This window comes from Brassica napus, chromosome C4, assembly GCF_020379485.1.
Source record: "Brassica napus cultivar Da-Ae chromosome C4, Da-Ae, whole genome shotgun sequence".
Classification (NCBI taxonomy): Eukaryota; Viridiplantae; Streptophyta; class Magnoliopsida; order Brassicales; family Brassicaceae; genus Brassica; species Brassica napus.
The window spans coordinates 47,784,359-47,802,228 of record NC_063447.1 but is presented as its reverse complement, the minus strand read 5'-3'; the positions used below and the strand labels follow the sequence as shown (position 1 = coordinate 47,802,228).

Below are 17,870 nucleotides of genomic sequence, written 5' to 3'. Positions count from 1 at the left end.
CGGCGAGGCTACGATAGAGCGTTGGATCTTCGACTGGAGGCCCATCAGCGGCATGTAGTTTTGCGGATGTGTCCACCGGGGTTGAACATGGATAGCAGTTGGACATATTGGCGCGATGTAAGATATCTGCCGCGTAGTTTCGTTGGTCCAAGAAGAGCCCATTGTTGTCCCTGCGAACCGAAATGCCAAGAAAATAGTGAAGCAGACCAAGATCTGTCATTGAGAATTCAGATTTGAGAGAGGAGTGAATAGACCTGAGAATAGTGGAAGAAGAGGCTGTGAGGATGATATCATCCACATAGAGGAGAAGGTAAGCAAGTTCTGAGCCTTGGCGATAGACGAACAAAGATGTGTCGCTCTTGCTGTTTTTGAAACCAATCTTTGTAGCGTACTGGGTGAAACGTTGAAACCATGCACGTGGGGATTGCTTAAGGCCATATAACGATTTCTTGAGAAGACAGACATGATTTGGTTTTTCTGGATCAACGAAACCTGGTGGCTGGTGCATATAGACTGTTTCCTCAAGAGTCCCGTGTAAAAATGCATTTTTGACGTCAAGTTGGTGTAGTGGCCAGTTCCGAGAGACCGCAAGGTGGAGGACAGTGCGGATTGTTGTTGGCTTAATGACTGGACTGAAAGTCTCCTCACAATCAACACCGACTTGTTGAGATTTTCCATTTGCGACGAGCCGTGATTTGTGTCGTCGTAGCGTACCATTTGCATTAAATTTATGACTAAACAACCACATGGAACGCACAACATTAGTGTTTAAAGGACGCGGCACAAGATCCCATGTGCCACTTTCAACTTGGGCGTCATATTCAGACTTCATTGAGGCATTCCAATTTGGGTCACGAGCAGCTTGAATATGAGACCGAGGAAGAGGAGAGACGAGGTCTGTGTGTAAAGAGACAATATTCTTGGCTTTGTTGATCCCGCTTTTACTCCTGGTTTGCATTTGGTGAGGGTGGACAGGAACAGAGATAGCAGGAGAAGGGGCAACATTAGTAGAAGAGGGATCATGAGAAGGAATGGGTTCAGGTGTAACAGAGGAAGGATTTTCCGAAGGCAGAGATGAGGGTTGGGGAGGTGAAGTGTTTGTTACCGGTGAAGCAGAGGAAGGAAGAGTGGATAATGATGAACCAAGATTAAAAAGCGAAGGGTGATCAGAAGTGGGAGCGATGGGAGTGTTGATAGATGAAGGTGTTGATGTAGAGAAGAAAGGGAAGGTAACTTCATCGAAGATGACATGCCGAGATAGAATAATGCGTCGAGAGTCAAGGTCAAGACATCGGTAGCCAAGATGGTGTGAGGGATATCCCAAGAAAACACACCTTGTAGATCGGGGAGAAAGCTTATTAGATGAAGTTGCTAAAAGGTTGGGATAACACAAGCAACCAAAAACGCGAAGATGATCATACGAAGGTGTTTTATTAAAAAGACGAGTGAAAGGAATTTGGTTATCAATGGCAGTAGAAGGTAGTATGTTAAAAAGATGAGCCGCCATGTGCAATGCTTCAACCCAATAGGTGTTTGGCATATGAGACTGAAAAAGAAGGACACGCACTAGAGTGTTGATGGTGCGGAGGGTTCGTTCAGCACAGCCATTTTGAGGAGAAGTGTATGGACAGGAAAAACGTGGCTGAATACCATGAGAAGAAAAGAAATCCAACATTTCTCGATTATTAAATTCGCCACCATTGTCACACTGAAAACTTTTTATAGGAATTTTAAACTGAGTTTTGACAAAGTTGTAAAAATGTAAAAATTTTGCAAAAACCTCACTTTTTTGACGAAGAGGATAAATCCAAACAAAATGTGAGAATTGATCTAAGAAAATAACATAATATTTAATTCCACTAATACTGGACACTGGAGACGTCCAAATGTCGGAATGAATTATTTCAAAGGGAGAAGAAACAACTGACGAAGAAGAATAAAACGGTTGTCTAAGATGTTTTCCAAGTTGACAAGCATGGCACAAAGAAGAAATATCAGTTTGCGAGCAATCAAATAAACCAGAAGAAACAAGACGACGAAGAACAGAATGACCGGGGTGTCCTAAACGGCGATGCCAAGTTGAAGCAGTGGCAGAGGAAATGAAGGCTTGTGGTGAAGAAGGAGCAGAGGGAGACGAGATAGAGTAAAGCGGGCCTTTGCTATCACATCGGATGAGAGGAGTCCGAGTACGAAGGTCCTTAACAAGAAAACCAAGAGGGTCAAATTCGACAGAGCAAGAATTGTCAATGGTAAATTGACGCACATAAATTAGATTTTTTAAAATTTTTGGACAGAGAAGAACGTTGTTAAGATGCAGAGGACGAAAAGTAGATGGAAAGGATGTTCGACCAAAAGCAGTGACCGGTAAAATAGAACCATTACCAACAGTAACAAGCGGAAGTGACGTATGCGAAGAAGAAGATATAGTTGAGAGAGTACCTGGCTGAGAAGTGAGATGAGCAGTCGCACCTGAATCCATGTACCAGCCAGCATCAGATGGATCAGTGAGAGTCATGGTATTGAAGGCGTTAGCAAGAGTTGTGGGTATGAGATCGTTAGATTCCACAGAAGGGGTTTGGTGCATTCCTGCAAGATAAGCTGAACCAGTGGAAGGAGGTGCTGGACCTAAGATCCCTGGGGACGGACGGGACTGTCTCTGCAGTGTATGAGGCGCAGCCGTAGCTCTTACTTGAGGGTTTGGCTGAGACCACGGCGAACCAGGCCACATCGGCATGTTGGCCCATTGTGGGTACATGGACCACGGAGGAAGAGCAGGCCACTGCAGCTGATTGTGTCCATTCCAAGAAGTTGGCTGTTGTTGATTCCAGTTGCCACTATTCCAATTTGAGTTGCCACGTCCCCTATTATGGCGACCACCTCCTCTATTTCCACGGTTGTTGCGACCACTGTTTCGGTTATTTTGGTATTGAGGAGCTGAGGATGCTGTTCTGTTGTCATAGGTCTGTGGTGATGCAGCAAGAAGAACTTGGGGAGAGGAGGCATGATCAACGTGCGAAGGATCTGGTCGTCGTTGCGTCTTGAGACGGTCTTCCTCATCCTTGAGCATGGAGCGAGCATCACTGAAAGAACATGGAGGAGATCGATGTTTGATGACGTTAACAATATTATCAAATTTGGAACTAAGACCATTTAGGAGATGCATCACGAGGACACGTTCTGTGATAGGTGAGTTGACATTGGCTAGAAGATCAGAAAGAGTTTTCAGTTTCTGACAGTACTCATGAACGGACAGGTCGCCAATCGTCAATGACCGGAGCTCGTTTTCGAGCTGGATGGCTCGAGCTTCCTTGTTATCACGAAACAGATTCTCAATGGTGGTCCATAGCTCACGTGCAGAGCACTTGGTTTTGAGAACTGATTTGAGAAGCGATTCAGATATTGTTCCGTAGATCCACATCTTGACAGTGCCGTCGACTTGGGACCAAGCTGTGTCTGTCGGATCCGTCGGGAGAGAAGTGCCATCGAGATGGCCAAGAACGGTGAAGCTATGACAGTGTGTCTCGAAGAGTTCACGCCAAAGATCATAGTTCATCTGGTTCATGTCCAAAATGATTGGAATATGATTCTTAATTTGGGTGAGACTCAAGGTACGGTCGGAGATTTGAGTTGGTTGTGCCGCCATCGTTACGTTTGTAACTTGTGAAAAAGGGAAGAAGTGAGAGAGAGAAGAAGAAACATAGAGTTTGAGAAGTGAGAGAGGGAAGAAATGTTTAGAACCAGAGGAGAGAGAGATTTAGAAACAGAGGAAGAAGATGATGAACAGTAAAGAGAGCAGAAATAATAACGAAAGGTTTAGGAGGCGGCTATTAGAGCACAAGCTCTGATACCATGTTTGATTAGGTTTAATCCAATCGATGATTGGTCTCATTCTATTGATATCATTATATAGTATACTTTGTACAAAGGAGCCGTTAGAGGCACATAACTATACTACCTTAAATGAATATAAGAATATATACTTTCCTATGCTAATATATGACACACGTCTAATTATGAGAACAATTTCGACGTTTGATTAGGATCTTTACAAGTTGAACCTGATACACAAATATAACTTAAGATATTGATGACCTCCGTATATTACATGTATGATTTTGGTATAATGTACTCTTAGAAGGTAGACAACTGATCCTGCTTTGGTCTTTGTGTTTTTAAATCATTCGGTTTAAGTAACCAACTGGTTTTTTAGCAAAAAATAAAAAAAAGTAACCAACCGGTTTTGATTAAAAAAAAAGAAGTAATCAACCGGTTCTGTTTTTTCGTAATCATTCACTTTTTACATACAAATGACTAATATCCTTTTTGGTTGTATACAATAAATAAAATTATCTATTATAAACCACAAGTTTATCATGTGAACAATTACCATATTAAAAATATATATATTGTATGCAAAATTTTCAAATATATATTACTAAACATATAAATGAAATTGTGTTTAAAAAAACATACCCGCACGACCGTACAGATTTAACTCTAGTTAATAGTTAATATTAAATACCATCTCTTAGCATTTGAACAAAAAAAAAAAAAAATACCATCTCTTAGCGGAGTTTTTTAATTCACATTTACTATTAAAAAAATTTAAGACACCCTGAATGGATCTCTAGGTATGCTCTTGTAAATAAGCACATATAACTCTCCAACTCTTTACCAAAGCTCCTCTTTAACAAAAAAGATGGCGACTCTCTATAATCAAGTTCCTTCTCTATCTGTAGTTTTCTCTCTCTACACCTATTTTTCTGCAATCACGATGCTCTTTCGTACAATCCTCAACGAGGTTGTTCCCGAGCGAATCCGAGAATACGTCTCTCTGAAAGTTGTGGACTTCACCTTTGTTATCGAGGAACGGTGGGAGTTTGCTGAGAACCAGACTTTCCGTGCGCCTGAAGTTTACTTACCCACGCGTCTCGCCGGACTCTCCACCAGTGAACTCCTAGTGGGTTCGAGTGATCTCAAGAACCCAGCGGCTGAGCCAAAACTTGGAATCGCTGTGAATAAAAAAATCATAGATGAGTTTGAAGGGATTCGCCTTGAGTGGACTCTTCACTCTGTTGAGACTAAGAAGTATTGCCGGGAGAAACGGGTAGGCTCTGTTTAACTTATACCTTTGACTCTCCTCTTTTTTTTTTTGAATTAACCATAGTGCCCTGCGACCATAGCCCACGTACTAATCTGTGGGCCCAGCATGCCGACATTTTTTTTGTTCTTACAGTGTTGGTTTGTGGATGTTTTAAGGTACTTTCACTTGACATGTAAGAAGGAATTTCGTGAGAAGATACAAACAAATTACTTCACATACTTGGCGAAATCAGCAGAGAAGATAATGAAGCACCGAGAGGATCTCGAGATCTTCACATACAACAAAAAAGATTCTTGCCGCCATTTTCGAGCACCACGCCACATTCGAGACCCTAGCCATTGAGCCAGATCTCAAGACAACATTGATCTAAGATCTTGACGCTTTCTCCAAAGGAAAAGACTTTTTCAAGAGCGTGGGACGTGCCTGGAAACGTGGATATCTTCTTTACGGTCCTCCGGGTACCGGAAAATCCTCAATTGTCGCTGCAATCGCTAATCACATCATGTGAGATATAATATCTATGACCTCCAGTTTCAGAGCGTTAAAGACGATGGTGAGTTGCGTGAGATGGGCCTTATGGAGGGATGTAATCCATCTCCTACAATACGAAATAACAGGCCCATCTCCTACAAGGCACATCGAATAACAGGTCCTAATCCAGCAAGTCGGATTAGTTTGGTCGGCTCGGCGGCTAAACACGTCAGCTCGACCTTAGAGTACTTTTAGACGGTCGAGTAAGCCAACCGAAAGTATCCGGCTTGGAGGGAACTTTGTCCAGGCCCGCATACTCGGCCTCTCGCATCAAGGCCCAAAGAGGTACGAAATTAGGGCATCAAGGACAGAAAACCTATAAAAAGAGGAGAACAAGCAACAAGAAAGGAGACTTTGGGATTTTACACACTAAGCGGCTAGATCTAGGGTTTTAGCGATCTCTTTGATCTTGTTGCTCTCTCACTTTCCTGTCACTCTTGTAACCCTTCAGTTCGAATCTAATAAAACGTCTTTAATCATCCTATTTCCGACTTCTTTCACTCTAGTCGACTGAATCCCGTTCAAACAAAGAAGAAGTTAGAAGTTGGTCTAAGTTGATAAACATCCTCTGTTTTTATTATAACCTGTGTTTTTTTTCTTTTTCTCAAGCTTATGAATCTTTCTCTTCTGGACAGATATCGTTGTCTGGTCTACTTAACTTTGTGGATGGACTTTGGTCTTTCTGCGGAGAAGAAAAGATCATAATCTCCACAACGAATCACAAGGAGAAGCTTGACCCGGCTTTGTTGAGGCCGGGAGGAATGGACGTTCACATTCTCATGGATAATTGTACACCCTTTGTGTTCAAGAAGCTTGTGGCTTTGTACCTTAAAATTAATGAACACGTCCTGTTTGATCCCATTGAGAAGCTTGTCCTTGAAGTGAGTGCAACTCCGGCTGAAGTCACGCAGCAGCTCATGGCTAGTAAGGACGCTGATATTGCGTTCAAAGGTCTCCTTGAATTCTTTTTTTTTTTTGAAAAAGTCTCCTTGAATTCTTGGAAACCAAGAAGATCAGAAAGGAAGAAGATACAAAGTGGAGGAAGCAGCGCCTGCCTTATCTTAAGTATAGGGGGTCAGTGCAACCGCCCTATGGCCCATTTCAAATTCTTTTTTTTTTTTTAAACTTTTTATTAACATACATAATATTACGTGAGCAACCAATCTTTGTGCAAATAATTTTATAAAAATATGATAATATAAAATATTTTAACTAAAACTAAAAAGAATTAGTTAATCTGTTTGATTTTTTTAATAATTTTAATATAAAAGTTGTCTAAGTCTTCATGGCCATGCAAGATGGGTGAATTCTAACAAATATCAAAATAGCTTTTGAATGACAATTTACTCTTCTTCTAGTATGAAACAATAAGCAACACTCCACCACAAATTGTAGAACAGTTTTTTTGTTTGAATTAATTTAACATTTAAAAAAAAAGTTTACTCTTCCCTCGATTCCAAGATAAAATAGTCAAAAAAAGTCTCTCACTTTTGTATCTTTTTGGATAGCCAACAGTTTGCTACATTGCTTATTTTATTTTTCATATTTTAGAATTATAGACAGACCACCCCCAAAATTAAGACGAGTCATTCCGACACAACTTTGAGTGTTATTTAATCACTTTGGCTATGGTGAATGTTTAAAAGTGACAAAACAATTTACACATCACAAGGCATTAGAAGACATCAACTGTGGATGTACTTAATTAGCAGCATGCAGGGAAAAATTGATGTCATTCTACTAGAACCACATGCACAGGTGAAGAAAGTATTGTTTTGTGGAATAGTTATTACAAAATGTCAATGCGGGGGTAGTTAAATAACGGGCGTTAACAAGTCTTATCATCTGGGTTGACGGAGTTAAAAAAGTTCACGTCCGTTAATCTTCCCAAAAAAGAAACTTTATTAGTTCCGGCGATATTATCAGCCGCCGGCGACTGACAAGGGTTGGTGGCCAAATTTTTAGAAACTATATAAATAATTTTGCCCTCACCAAACTCCCCCAAAAGCTCGACTCTACTCACCAACCCCAATGTCTTCTGAGACCTCCGCCTCCGTCATTTCGTCCGCATTCACCGCCGCACCGTACCCAGATTCAAAGAAACCAATCGGGTCGATCCGGTTCCAACAACTCCCTCTCTCCCCCTCGTGAGTTTCCTCTCTCTGTTTCAACATTCTAAAGTTTAGAACTTTAGAATTTAGATTTGAACTTTGGTATGCAACGGTTAGGTACTGTAAGGTTTCATCTAGAATCTGTGCCATGGCCAAACCAAATGATTCAGAGACTCTGTCTTTATCAGTGGATACTTCACTTAGCCCTCGTGTCAAATCCTTAAAACCCTCCAAGACTATGGTTATTACCGATCTTGCCTCCACTCTTGTTCAGTCCGGTGTTCCCGTTATCAGACTCGCTGCTGGAGAACCTGATTTCGATACACCTCAAATCGTAGCTGAGGTTTATAAACTCACATTTCTCCCAAGTTGTTTCACTATGTTCTCTCTCTCTCTCGGATTGTGCTGAATCAGTTGTCTTATATAGGCTGGGATGAATGCCATTCGAGATGGTTTCACTAGGTACACGCTGAATGCAGGTATTACAGAACTTAGGGAAGCAATATGTCACAAGTTGAAAGGTAAAAAGATACACACCTTTTGCTTTGTGTTTCAGTTATGTCCGAAAATGGAGTTAAAATGTTTGTGTTTTTTTTTCAGAGGAAAATGGATTGTCTTATGCACCGGATCAGATCTTGGTTAGCAATGGAGCTAAGCAAAGTCTCTTACAAGCAGTGCTTGCTGTTTGCTCTCCTGGAGATGAAGTAAACTAATAACTAAACTTCTTTGGATTTGTTTTGATTTTGTTTTATAACTGTGGAGTGTTGTTTTTGCAGGTTATAATTCCAGCACCGTATTGGGTAAGTTACACTGAACAGGCGAGACTGGCGGATGCAACACCAGTGATTATTCCTACCAAGATCTCTGATAACTTCTTGTTGAATCCAAAAGATCTTGAGTCTAAACTGACTGAAAAATCTAGACTTCTTATCCTCTGTTCTCCTTCGAACCCTACTGGATCTGTTTACCCCAAGAGTTTGCTTGAAGAGATTGCACGGATCGTCGCTAAACATCCAAGGCTTATGGTATTTAGCATTAAACACACAGCTCAATCTTTTGTGGCTTCTTTGCTAAATCTGTTTCTTTTGCTAGGTGCTATCAGATGAAATATATGAACACATTATATATGCGCCTGCAACTCACACAAGCTTTGCTTCTTTGCCTAACATGTATGAAAGAACTTTGACAGTAAACGGTTTCTCCAAGGTAATTTATTATTATTTAATCTTTGGTTTAGTGTTAACCGATGTAAATCTTTACTGATGATCATATGATATGTGAAGGCTTTCGCTATGACGGGTTGGAGGCTTGGATACCTCGCTGGTCCTAAACATATAGTGGCAGCTTGCAGTAAATTACAAGGCCAGGTTAGTTCAGGAGCTAGTAGCATAGCTCAGAAGGCAGGTGTTGCTGCACTTGGGTTAGGAAAAGCTGGAGGAGAGACTGTAGCTGAGATGGTGAAAGCATACAGAGAGAGACGAGATTTCTTGGTTAAAAACTTTCGTGAAATGGAAGGTGTTAAGATCTCTGAACCTCAGGTGCTTGCTTCTCTTTGAAGCTATTTACTTACTAGTTTCTTCTTCAGTCTTCTAGTTCTTGATTGTTGGTGTTATTATTACTTTGCCTGCAGGGAGCTTTTTATCTCTTTATTGACTTCAGTGCTTACTACGGATCAGAAGCTGAAGGTTTTGGTTTGATCAAGGACTCGTCATCTCTTGCATTATACTTTCTTGACAAGTTTCAGGTAAACCCTTTTCACATCTACATAGTTCTTTAGTTAAAAGTGTTGATATGTTTTTGGTTTGAGTAGGTTGCAATGGTTCCTGGAGATGCTTTTGGGGACGATACTTGTATTAGGATTTCATACGCCACATCTCTCGACGTTCTACGAGCTGCAGTTGTGAAGATCAAGAAAGCTCTTGAGCCACTCCGTGCCACTGTCTCCGTGTAACGGTTCGGACACACAAAAAAATGTGTTTTTGATCGTTTATATAATGTTGTAAACTATATATCTACCTTGTCTTCAATCCAATAAAAGAACTCTTTGTCTAAGGCTTTGTTCCATCAAGTTTATGCTTCATGTAACCATAAACCATTGTAAATCATTTATTAAGACTAAAGTTTATACACATAAACCATTGCAAGTCATTTCTTAGTCACATTGAATGCATTCCACGCGAGCTAGGTAGTTCATGTCTTTACAATCTCTGTGTTTGTTCATAGTGATGAGGACTAACTACTGAGAATGATGATAAGCTACTCTTCCTTAGGCCGATCTTCCCTCAGTTGATTTGGGTATATTTTGAAGGTTAATGGGATACAACATGATCATGTACTAAGATCGGTTCACATCTTAGTGAGGGGTTGATGGAAGTGAGAATTGCATCATCTGCTGTGGGAAAAAAAAATACTTGAAGACCATCAAAACCCACCTTTTGAAATCAATGTAAGCTTCCAAACACATCATTACTTGAAAAAAAAATACTTGCATCACATGTAAGCTTCCAAACACATCATTACCGTCTGTGCAGATCTAGGAAGACCATCAAAACCCACCTTTTGAAATCAATGTAATAAATTTTGAATTTTAAACAATAGTGAATCTTTACATCACAGTAAGCTTTTCTTACGTACTCTAAATTAGATAATTGGCTGTTTATGTAATCACTACATCATAACATTGGCATGCAAGCAGATCCGTGATAGTGTGAACTCAAGACAAAAACATTCAACAGAAATAAGAACACTCAAAATATTGCTTCGTCCTTTCTAAACTCTAGTTAATAGGACCACTCATGTTTAATCAAATTAAGTAAATAACCCCACACTTTGGATGGTTTGTGGTTACTGCTTCGTCTTCGCTGCATTATTAACATTCACTCACCAGGTCCACAACTATTCACGACTCTTTGACAATGATGTTTTAATTTAACAATCGTGATTCAATAATCTTAGTACGTAGTACAATTTTCACAATGAAAGTTGAAACATATACATAGCAGTATAGCTGTACTAAACTTAATAAATACATATATAGTCGTTGGAAATGACAGTCTATCGTCCATAAGATCATCTCTAACGCTAAACTGTTTCACGGTTTCTTAGTTTTAATTTTTTTTTTGTCTGAAACAAAAAAATAAAAAAATAAAAAAACGAACCAGACTGTCACGTGTTGGTGGAGCCCGCAAACAGTGCAAAAATCCAACCAAGATCAGTCCTTATTTCATTATTTTTGTGATCGATTTTTATGAGACCTCCGGATTAAGAAATTTCCTAATAATCCGGGATAAAGATGGTCTAATGAACATATCTAACTATAGTCTATAGACAACACATTTGACGAAAAAAAAAAGAAACTATAAACAACAGGTAGAAACTATGATTAAACGGTTTTACAAAAAAAAAAGATTTTACGACAGATATATAGTTCCCTTCCAACACATTCGTGTCCATGAAGGACTGTTCAACATACATTAAGTTTGCCAAATATAATTTTTCTTACGTTTCCCAAATCCGTTCCTAGAAGATTTATGTTTTAAAATTTTTATACTTTTTAATAAAACATATTAAAATTTAGTTATAAATGTATAATTTTTTGTAATTTTATATTTCATATATTTTTAAACTAATAAGATTTTTAAAAATGCAATTAATGTTTTTGAACTCCACAATTTTTTATTATTAGTTAACAAAAATTATATTGAAAATATAAAATATGTATTTTTTTGAAATAAAATTTTTTTTATAAAATATGGACCTATTAGGAACGGAAGGAGTAGGATTTCATCGATATGTAAGACACGAAACAAGAGATATAGTGTGTCACATAACCGGGATCAGTTCTAGATGAGTTTAATAAATTATTTGTTTTCGTTTTTAAATTTAAAGAACATTTCGATTTTAAATGATTATAAACTTACCTGCGCATAGCACTATGATTTTTATAAGAATTTGATATCAAACTTCCAATAGGAGATAAAATATTAATTAAAAGCCTCAATTTGGTATTTACTAAACTAAATGCATCTTCTAGAATTCTCCGAAACAAAAAAAAATATTTCTCGAAGAAACAAACAAAAAGTTAACTCCACTCCATGAGTCCACAGACTCCACACTTCACACATGTAGCCAATAAAATTTCCTTGGGACCCTCTAGACTCCACAAACGGTCAACTTACCGTTAACGGCGGCGTTAACTTTCTCTCGCGCTCTTCAGACGTGACACCACATCATTCGCCACGTGTACATCCAACAATACCAGTTCCACATAACAGATTGCGCGTGTCGTCCACTCGTCTCTCGGTGGCTAAACATTGCCGTTTTAACAGCTTCTCTCGTCTTTCTCGCTTTCTCTTCCCTTCGAGTGTCTTCACAGATTAACAAAAAAGCAAGACTTGTCTTCACGTATATATAGAGACCCAGCTTCCAACGTGTCTCTCACATTCTAGCTTCATCCACGCGTGTGAACCAAGCAAACACGTGTGGTTTAGTTGCTCTCAGTCTCTCTTGGGCTTAAAATAGTGGGCTCGCTCGCTCACTGAACAAACCATCTCCTCTCAGACAATCCACAAACATTCCGCCACGTGTCCCCCCTTCTCCGCGTCTTCTCTATATATCCTCTCGCTCTTGTCGTCGATTCAAGATCACAAAACCAAACACAAAGCTTAAAGATTAAAGAGAGAGAGAGAGAGAAGATGTTCATCGAGAGCTTTAAGGTAGAGAGCCCGAACGTGGAGTACACAGAGAATGAGATCCATTCCGTGTACGATTACGAAACCACAGAGGTCGTCCATGAGAACCGTAACGGTTCTTATCAATGGATCGTCAAGCCCAAAACCATCAAATACGATTTCAAAACAGACACTCGTGTCCCCAAACTAGGGTAAATCAAGTTTGAATCTTTAACTCGTGTTCCGTAATAACCGGACTCGAATTCATCTGGGTCGGTCTTAGAATAACGAACCTTCACTCACGTGACATTTTTGATTTATAGGGTTATGCTTGTTGGTTGGGGAGGAAACAATGGATCGACTCTAACCGCTGGTGTGATCGCTAACAAAGAGTGAGTCAATTCTCAAATGTTTTGTCTTTGTTGTTTTTTCGGTTAGACTTTGGTTTGAGCTGTCAAGTTTTGTTGGCAGAGGGATCTCGTGGGCGACTAAAGACGGAGTGCAACAAGCAAACTACTTTGGCTCGCTCACTCAAGCGTCTTCGATTCGTGTCGGATCTTACAACGGCGAAGAGATCTACGCTCCATTCAAGAGTCTTCTCCCGATGGTGAATCCGGACGATGTTGTGTTTGGTGGTTGGGACATAAGCGACATGAACTTAGCAGACGCTATGGCTAGAGCCAGAGTCCTTGACATCGATCTCCAGAAACAGCTCAGGCCTTACATGGAGCACATGGTCCCGCTCCCTGGTATCTACGACCCTGACTTCATCGCTGCCAATCAAGGGTCACGTGCTAATAGCGTGATCAAAGGCACAAAGAAAGAACAAGTTGATCACATCATCAAGGACATGAGGTATAACATAACAGCATGTCAAGACTTTTACTTGGTTGGTTTTGTGTAATTGATTGTAATCTTTGTAGGGAGTTTAAGGAGAAGAACAAAGTGGATAAGCTAGTTGTGTTATGGACAGCCAACACAGAGCGTTACAGCGATGTGGTTGTAGGGCTTAATGATACGATGGAGAATCTATTGGCTTCTGTTGAGAAGAACGAGGCTGAGATCTCTCCCTCCACGCTTTATGCAATTGCTTGTGTTCTTGAAGGCATTCCTTTTATCAACGGGAGTCCTCAGAATACTTTTGTCCCGGGGCTTATCGAGCTGGCTATATCGAGGAACTGCTTGATTGGTGGGGATGACTTCAAGAGTGGTCAGACTAAGATGAAATCTGTTTTGGTAGATTTTCTGGTTGGAGCTGGGATCAAGGTAGAAAGAGAGAAAGAAAGCTTCTTTGTCAAGTAACATTAACTTGGTTCTTTCTTGTTAGTGAAGTAACCTTGTGAGTGACTGATCTTTTTTTGTTGTTGTGTGGTAGCCTACTTCGATTGTGAGCTATAATCACTTGGGAAACAACGATGGGATGAACCTCTCAGCGCCGCAGACTTTCAGGTCCAAGGAGATTTCAAAGAGTAATGTTGTTGATGACATGGTGGCTAGTAATGGCATCCTCTTTGAGCCTGGTGAACATCCTGACCATGTTGTTGTCATCAAGGTTAGTTTTTTGAATCTAGAGTCATTAGTTCTTCTTTTGTTTCTACACACATTTCAAAGTCTATTGTTGTGTGTTGTAGTATGTACCATATGTTGCGGATAGTAAGAGAGCCATGGATGAGTACACCTCGGAAATATTCATGGGAGGGAAGAATACAATTGTAATGCACAACACTTGTGAGGATTCTCTGTTGGCTGCTCCAATCATCTTGGATCTTGTTCTTCTCGCGGAACTCAGCACTAGAATCCAATTCAGAGCCAAAGGAGAGGTTTGTGTTCTCCTCTACCTAGTACTTGAGTTTCTCCGTGATCTTGTTTTTTTTCATGTTTGGATCTTTTTTATATTACAGGGGAAGTATCACTCTTTCCACCCAGTAGCAACCATACTCAGTTACCTCACAAAGGCACCTCTTGTACCCCCTGGGACGCCGGTGGTAAACGCTCTATCGAAGCAGAGGGCTATGCTGGAAAACATTCTTAGGGGCTGCGTTGGGCTTGCGCCAGAGAACAACATGATCTTGGAGTACAAGTGAAGGACAGGGAGGATGAAGAAGAGCAAAAGGATCTAAAACTTTAGCTTAAGCTTTTGGATCAAATGTGTAATAGACTTAAAGAGTAACTATCTTTGTGTTAAACCAAACTTTCTTTATTTTATTTATATCATGATTCTCTTCATCACTCAGAGAGACATTAATACAGAACACAGAAGGCCAAGAGAATCACAGAAAAAAGAAAACTCATACAGCAGCGAGTGAGACTGTAAGATCACGACGAAGTACCTGCAGAAGAAACTATCGTGAACTCGCCTTCGCAGACCAAGGAGGCACCCACATAAGCTTTACCTTCCATCTTAGCAAGCCCGAAGCGTTTCTGGAAGCTGAGAATAGTCATCCTCATGACCAGTGTGTCACCTGCAATCACTGGTTTGTGGAATTTCACTTTATCAATGCCGTCAACGAAGAAGTTATCTTGAGACCCTCCTACTTCCGGCAGCATTACTATGCCTCCCACTTGTGTCATTGCCTAACGACACACAAACTCAACCTTTTAGTTAAGTGCTCTTTTTTAGTTCAAGTCTTTCAAATATAAGCTACGACCATTTTAATTTGGACTGGGCTAGACATGATCATTAGGCCCAATTTACATCCCTAACCACTCATTTACCAATCATATATAAAGATGTCACACTAAGTTAGTCAGGATCACGCTCCAAAACTAACATGAGACTTTAAGCATTGTTGTTACCTCAATCATGAGACCACCAGGCAGGATGGGTCGATCAGGGAAATGACCAGGGAAGAAGTTGTCATTGATAGTGACGTTCTTAATAGCTACAGCTGAAACACCAGGCGTGTACTCTATCACTCTATCCACCAGCAGTAACGGAAACCTAACAAGATCAAAGAAACAAAATGATCAAAACTTACAAAAGAAAACGCTTCAATTCCTAGAAAAAAGTGTACGTACCTGTGAGGCAATATCTCTTTGATCTTGTTAATGTCCATAACCGTTGGAAATGCTGAAAACTCTAGAGATTAAGGAAGAGACGAGTTGAGTTAGTTGGGGGAGGATATGAAATGTCAGAAAGTCTAGAAATTTTTCTTACTGAGTTCGATTGGGGTATCTTTTTCGGATGAGACATTATCGTCTTTGTTGAAACAACGAATCGCAAGGGAACTAGGTCGCTTGTTGTGTATGAGAGAAACAGGATGAGATCTTGGGGAAAGAATGAGAGGGATTCTGGGCTGATTATCATGATGACTCGAGCTCAGGGAGAGTACCGAGTTCGACGTAGTAATAGCCATTATCAAAGAACACAAACAATGAAGAGAGTTTGCCTGCCCCTCATGCTTCCCTAATATGCTTAAATATCCCTCACAAAACTCTTTTCTTTTTTCTTTTTCTTTTTTATATTAAAACATGTTTAATTAAAGACCTTTACTGACAATGTTGTGGAGGAAGTAAGAGATGAGATTCATTTTCTTTAGGCATAACCAATACTGTTAGTTCCTACTTTTTGTCCACGTGAATGCTTTAATTTAGTGGATTTAAGGTAGAGATACTAAACTTCATCAGAGACAAATTAAAAGAGAGATTCTTTTCTTGGTTTTCTCGAATTCTTTCTCACGAAAGCAAAGAAGTTTTGCTCAAGTCTGTTGGTATGGGAATGCCGGTCTTTGTGATGAGTTGCTTCAAACTATGATAGACCTTGGAGAGTATATATATACAAGGAAGAGAAGAGGCGGGAATATGGTATATAGATGCAGACGAGAAGTGAAGTGAAAAGTAGAAGATTGTTATTGAAAAAAAGTATTTACAGGTTTCAACTATAAATACATTTGATAATTGTTGTTTTAGCTCTCTCGAATTACAAACTGAAAAGTGTAGAGTGACGATTGTAAGACGAAGTGATAGCTCGTGAGAAGTAACTAGTTACAATTGTTGAGAGATTGATAGGAATACAACTTTGATTCTTATCAAATTGGTGCTGTGAGCATGGATCGAACACGCGACCTTCAGATATAAGGATCAAATGATATTAGATATAATTATCCTCAACTGAAATTGTTCGGCTACCATCAGAGTGATGAACTTGTGTGTATCGAACATCAAAATCACATCTCTTTTTCCCACTAAACCTCTCAGTTTTGTGGTTGTTGGTGATGGTTGGCCCAAAAACGCATTCAATGATAACTCCATCAATTCTGTACTCGTACCACCTTCATCTTGAATTGTATCAAAGAATTCCTCCTCTATAAGCTCCACTTCGCACCCTTAAATAACTGTCAGCACTTGAAGTTCTTTATTGGCACAAACATGACCATAAAATGTTTTTCAATACACTTGTAACACAATTTGTTCTTCATGTGATATTCGTACTCCGCTGGTGTTAAGTATCAACTTGTTGTTGACCTTGCTTTAGCACTTGTTTCAATCCTGTACTACCACTTTCAAGTAGCAATGGTTTTGTACGCCAACTGTTTGTTGTATTGAACGCTGATGATGAGTTTATGTTGGAACCATAAGCGATCTTGGAAACACCTTATGATAAGGAGGGATGTTTGGAGGTTCTAATTCAGTGGAGAGGCCTGCCTCAGCATGAGAGCATGTGGATGAAGATTCAGCAAGTGAGACATCAGTTTCCTTCATTTCAGCTTGAGGGCAAGCTGAATCTTGACGAGGAGGGTATTAATAGATCTTGGAGAGTATATACAAGAAAGAGAAGAGGCGGGAAAGTAAAGTGAATAGTAGAAAGACTCTTATTGAAAAAAAAGTACTTGCAGTTATAATGTTGCAACTATAAATACATTTGATAATTGTTGTTTTAGCTTTATCGAATTACAAATTGAGAAGTGTAAAGTAACGATTGTAAGACGAAGTGATAGCTCGTGAGAGGTCATTAGTTACAATTGTTGAGAGATTGATAAGAATATGACTTTTATTCTTACTAAACTACCAAAAACCACATGTGACAACTTGTCAAGTGCAATGGCACATTATTGGAGGAGTTCGGTTGATGACAATAAAAAGATTCACTGGTTGAGGTGGAAGAAGCTCTATCTTCCAAAGAACCTAGGACTCTAGGAGGCATTGGTTTTTGAACATTCATCTGTTAAATCAAGCCTAAAGAATAAGAATAAATTTAGAGCATTTGTTAGCTTGTTTCTTGAAAAGTAAGTACATACTTCGGAGAAGTTCATATTGACTTGGTGGTGCTACGCTCTAGACCGTCCTTTGGTTAAGTATTCTTCTTTGGAAAGAGCTCCTTTGGTTAAGCTCTAGACCGTCCTTTGGTTAAGCTTTACCTTCCATCTTAGCAAGCCCGAAGCGTTTCTGGAAGTTGAGAAGTGTCATCCTCATGACAAGTGTGTCTCCTGCAGTCACTGGTTTGCGGAATCTCAC

The 17,870-nt window shown here is 39.8% G+C and overlaps 5 protein-coding genes across 5 annotated transcripts; 3 read left to right on the top strand and 2 right to left on the bottom strand.

The window, feature by feature from the left end:
- Positions 1-2,032: 2,032 nt before the first annotated feature.
- LOC106399911 lies at positions 2,033-3,980 on the bottom strand. The gene is made up of 2 exons (XM_013840355.3): positions 2,440-3,980; positions 2,033-2,197 (listed from the first exon to the last, which is right to left on the bottom strand). The coding sequence occupies exons 1-2, from the start codon at positions 3,641-3,643 to the stop codon at positions 2,163-2,165; spliced, it is 1,239 nt and encodes a 412-aa protein (XP_013695809.2). The 5' UTR covers positions 3,644-3,980; the 3' UTR covers positions 2,033-2,162.
- Positions 3,981-4,046: 66 nt separating this feature from the next.
- Positions 4,047-6,098, top strand: LOC106373115 (AAA-ATPase At1g43910-like). The gene has a single exon (XM_048756298.1). It carries the CDS (start codon positions 4,700-4,702, stop codon positions 5,120-5,122), a length of 423 nt encoding a protein of 140 aa, XP_048612255.1. The 5' UTR covers positions 4,047-4,699; the 3' UTR covers positions 5,123-6,098.
- A 1,420-nt stretch (positions 6,099-7,518) lies between these two features.
- LOC106375928 (bifunctional aspartate aminotransferase and glutamate/aspartate-prephenate aminotransferase) lies at positions 7,519-9,875 on the top strand. Its single transcript, XM_013815946.3, has 9 exons — positions 7,519-7,782; positions 7,864-8,089; positions 8,174-8,267; positions 8,347-8,450; positions 8,523-8,771; positions 8,839-8,952; positions 9,030-9,284; positions 9,377-9,490; positions 9,557-9,875. Exons 1-9 carry the CDS (start codon positions 7,667-7,669, stop codon positions 9,695-9,697), a joined length of 1,413 nt encoding a protein of 470 aa, XP_013671400.2. The 5' UTR covers positions 7,519-7,666; the 3' UTR covers positions 9,698-9,875.
- Positions 9,876-11,708: 1,833 nt separating this feature from the next.
- On the top strand, positions 11,709-14,645 carry LOC106375926 (inositol-3-phosphate synthase). Its single transcript, XM_013815943.3, has 7 exons — positions 11,709-12,628; positions 12,740-12,808; positions 12,888-13,271; positions 13,340-13,682; positions 13,792-13,968; positions 14,048-14,236; positions 14,318-14,645. Exons 1-7 carry the CDS (start codon positions 12,441-12,443, stop codon positions 14,498-14,500), a joined length of 1,533 nt encoding a protein of 510 aa, XP_013671397.1. The 5' UTR covers positions 11,709-12,440; the 3' UTR covers positions 14,501-14,645.
- On the bottom strand, positions 14,592-15,829 carry LOC106375927 (3-hydroxyacyl-[acyl-carrier-protein] dehydratase FabZ). Its single transcript, XM_013815945.3, has 4 exons — positions 15,574-15,829; positions 15,435-15,495; positions 15,213-15,357; positions 14,592-14,990 (listed from the first exon to the last, which is right to left on the bottom strand). The coding sequence occupies exons 1-4, from the start codon at positions 15,770-15,772 to the stop codon at positions 14,733-14,735; spliced, it is 663 nt and encodes a 220-aa protein (XP_013671399.2). The 5' UTR covers positions 15,773-15,829; the 3' UTR covers positions 14,592-14,732.
- Positions 15,830-17,870: the final 2,041 nt, after the last annotated feature.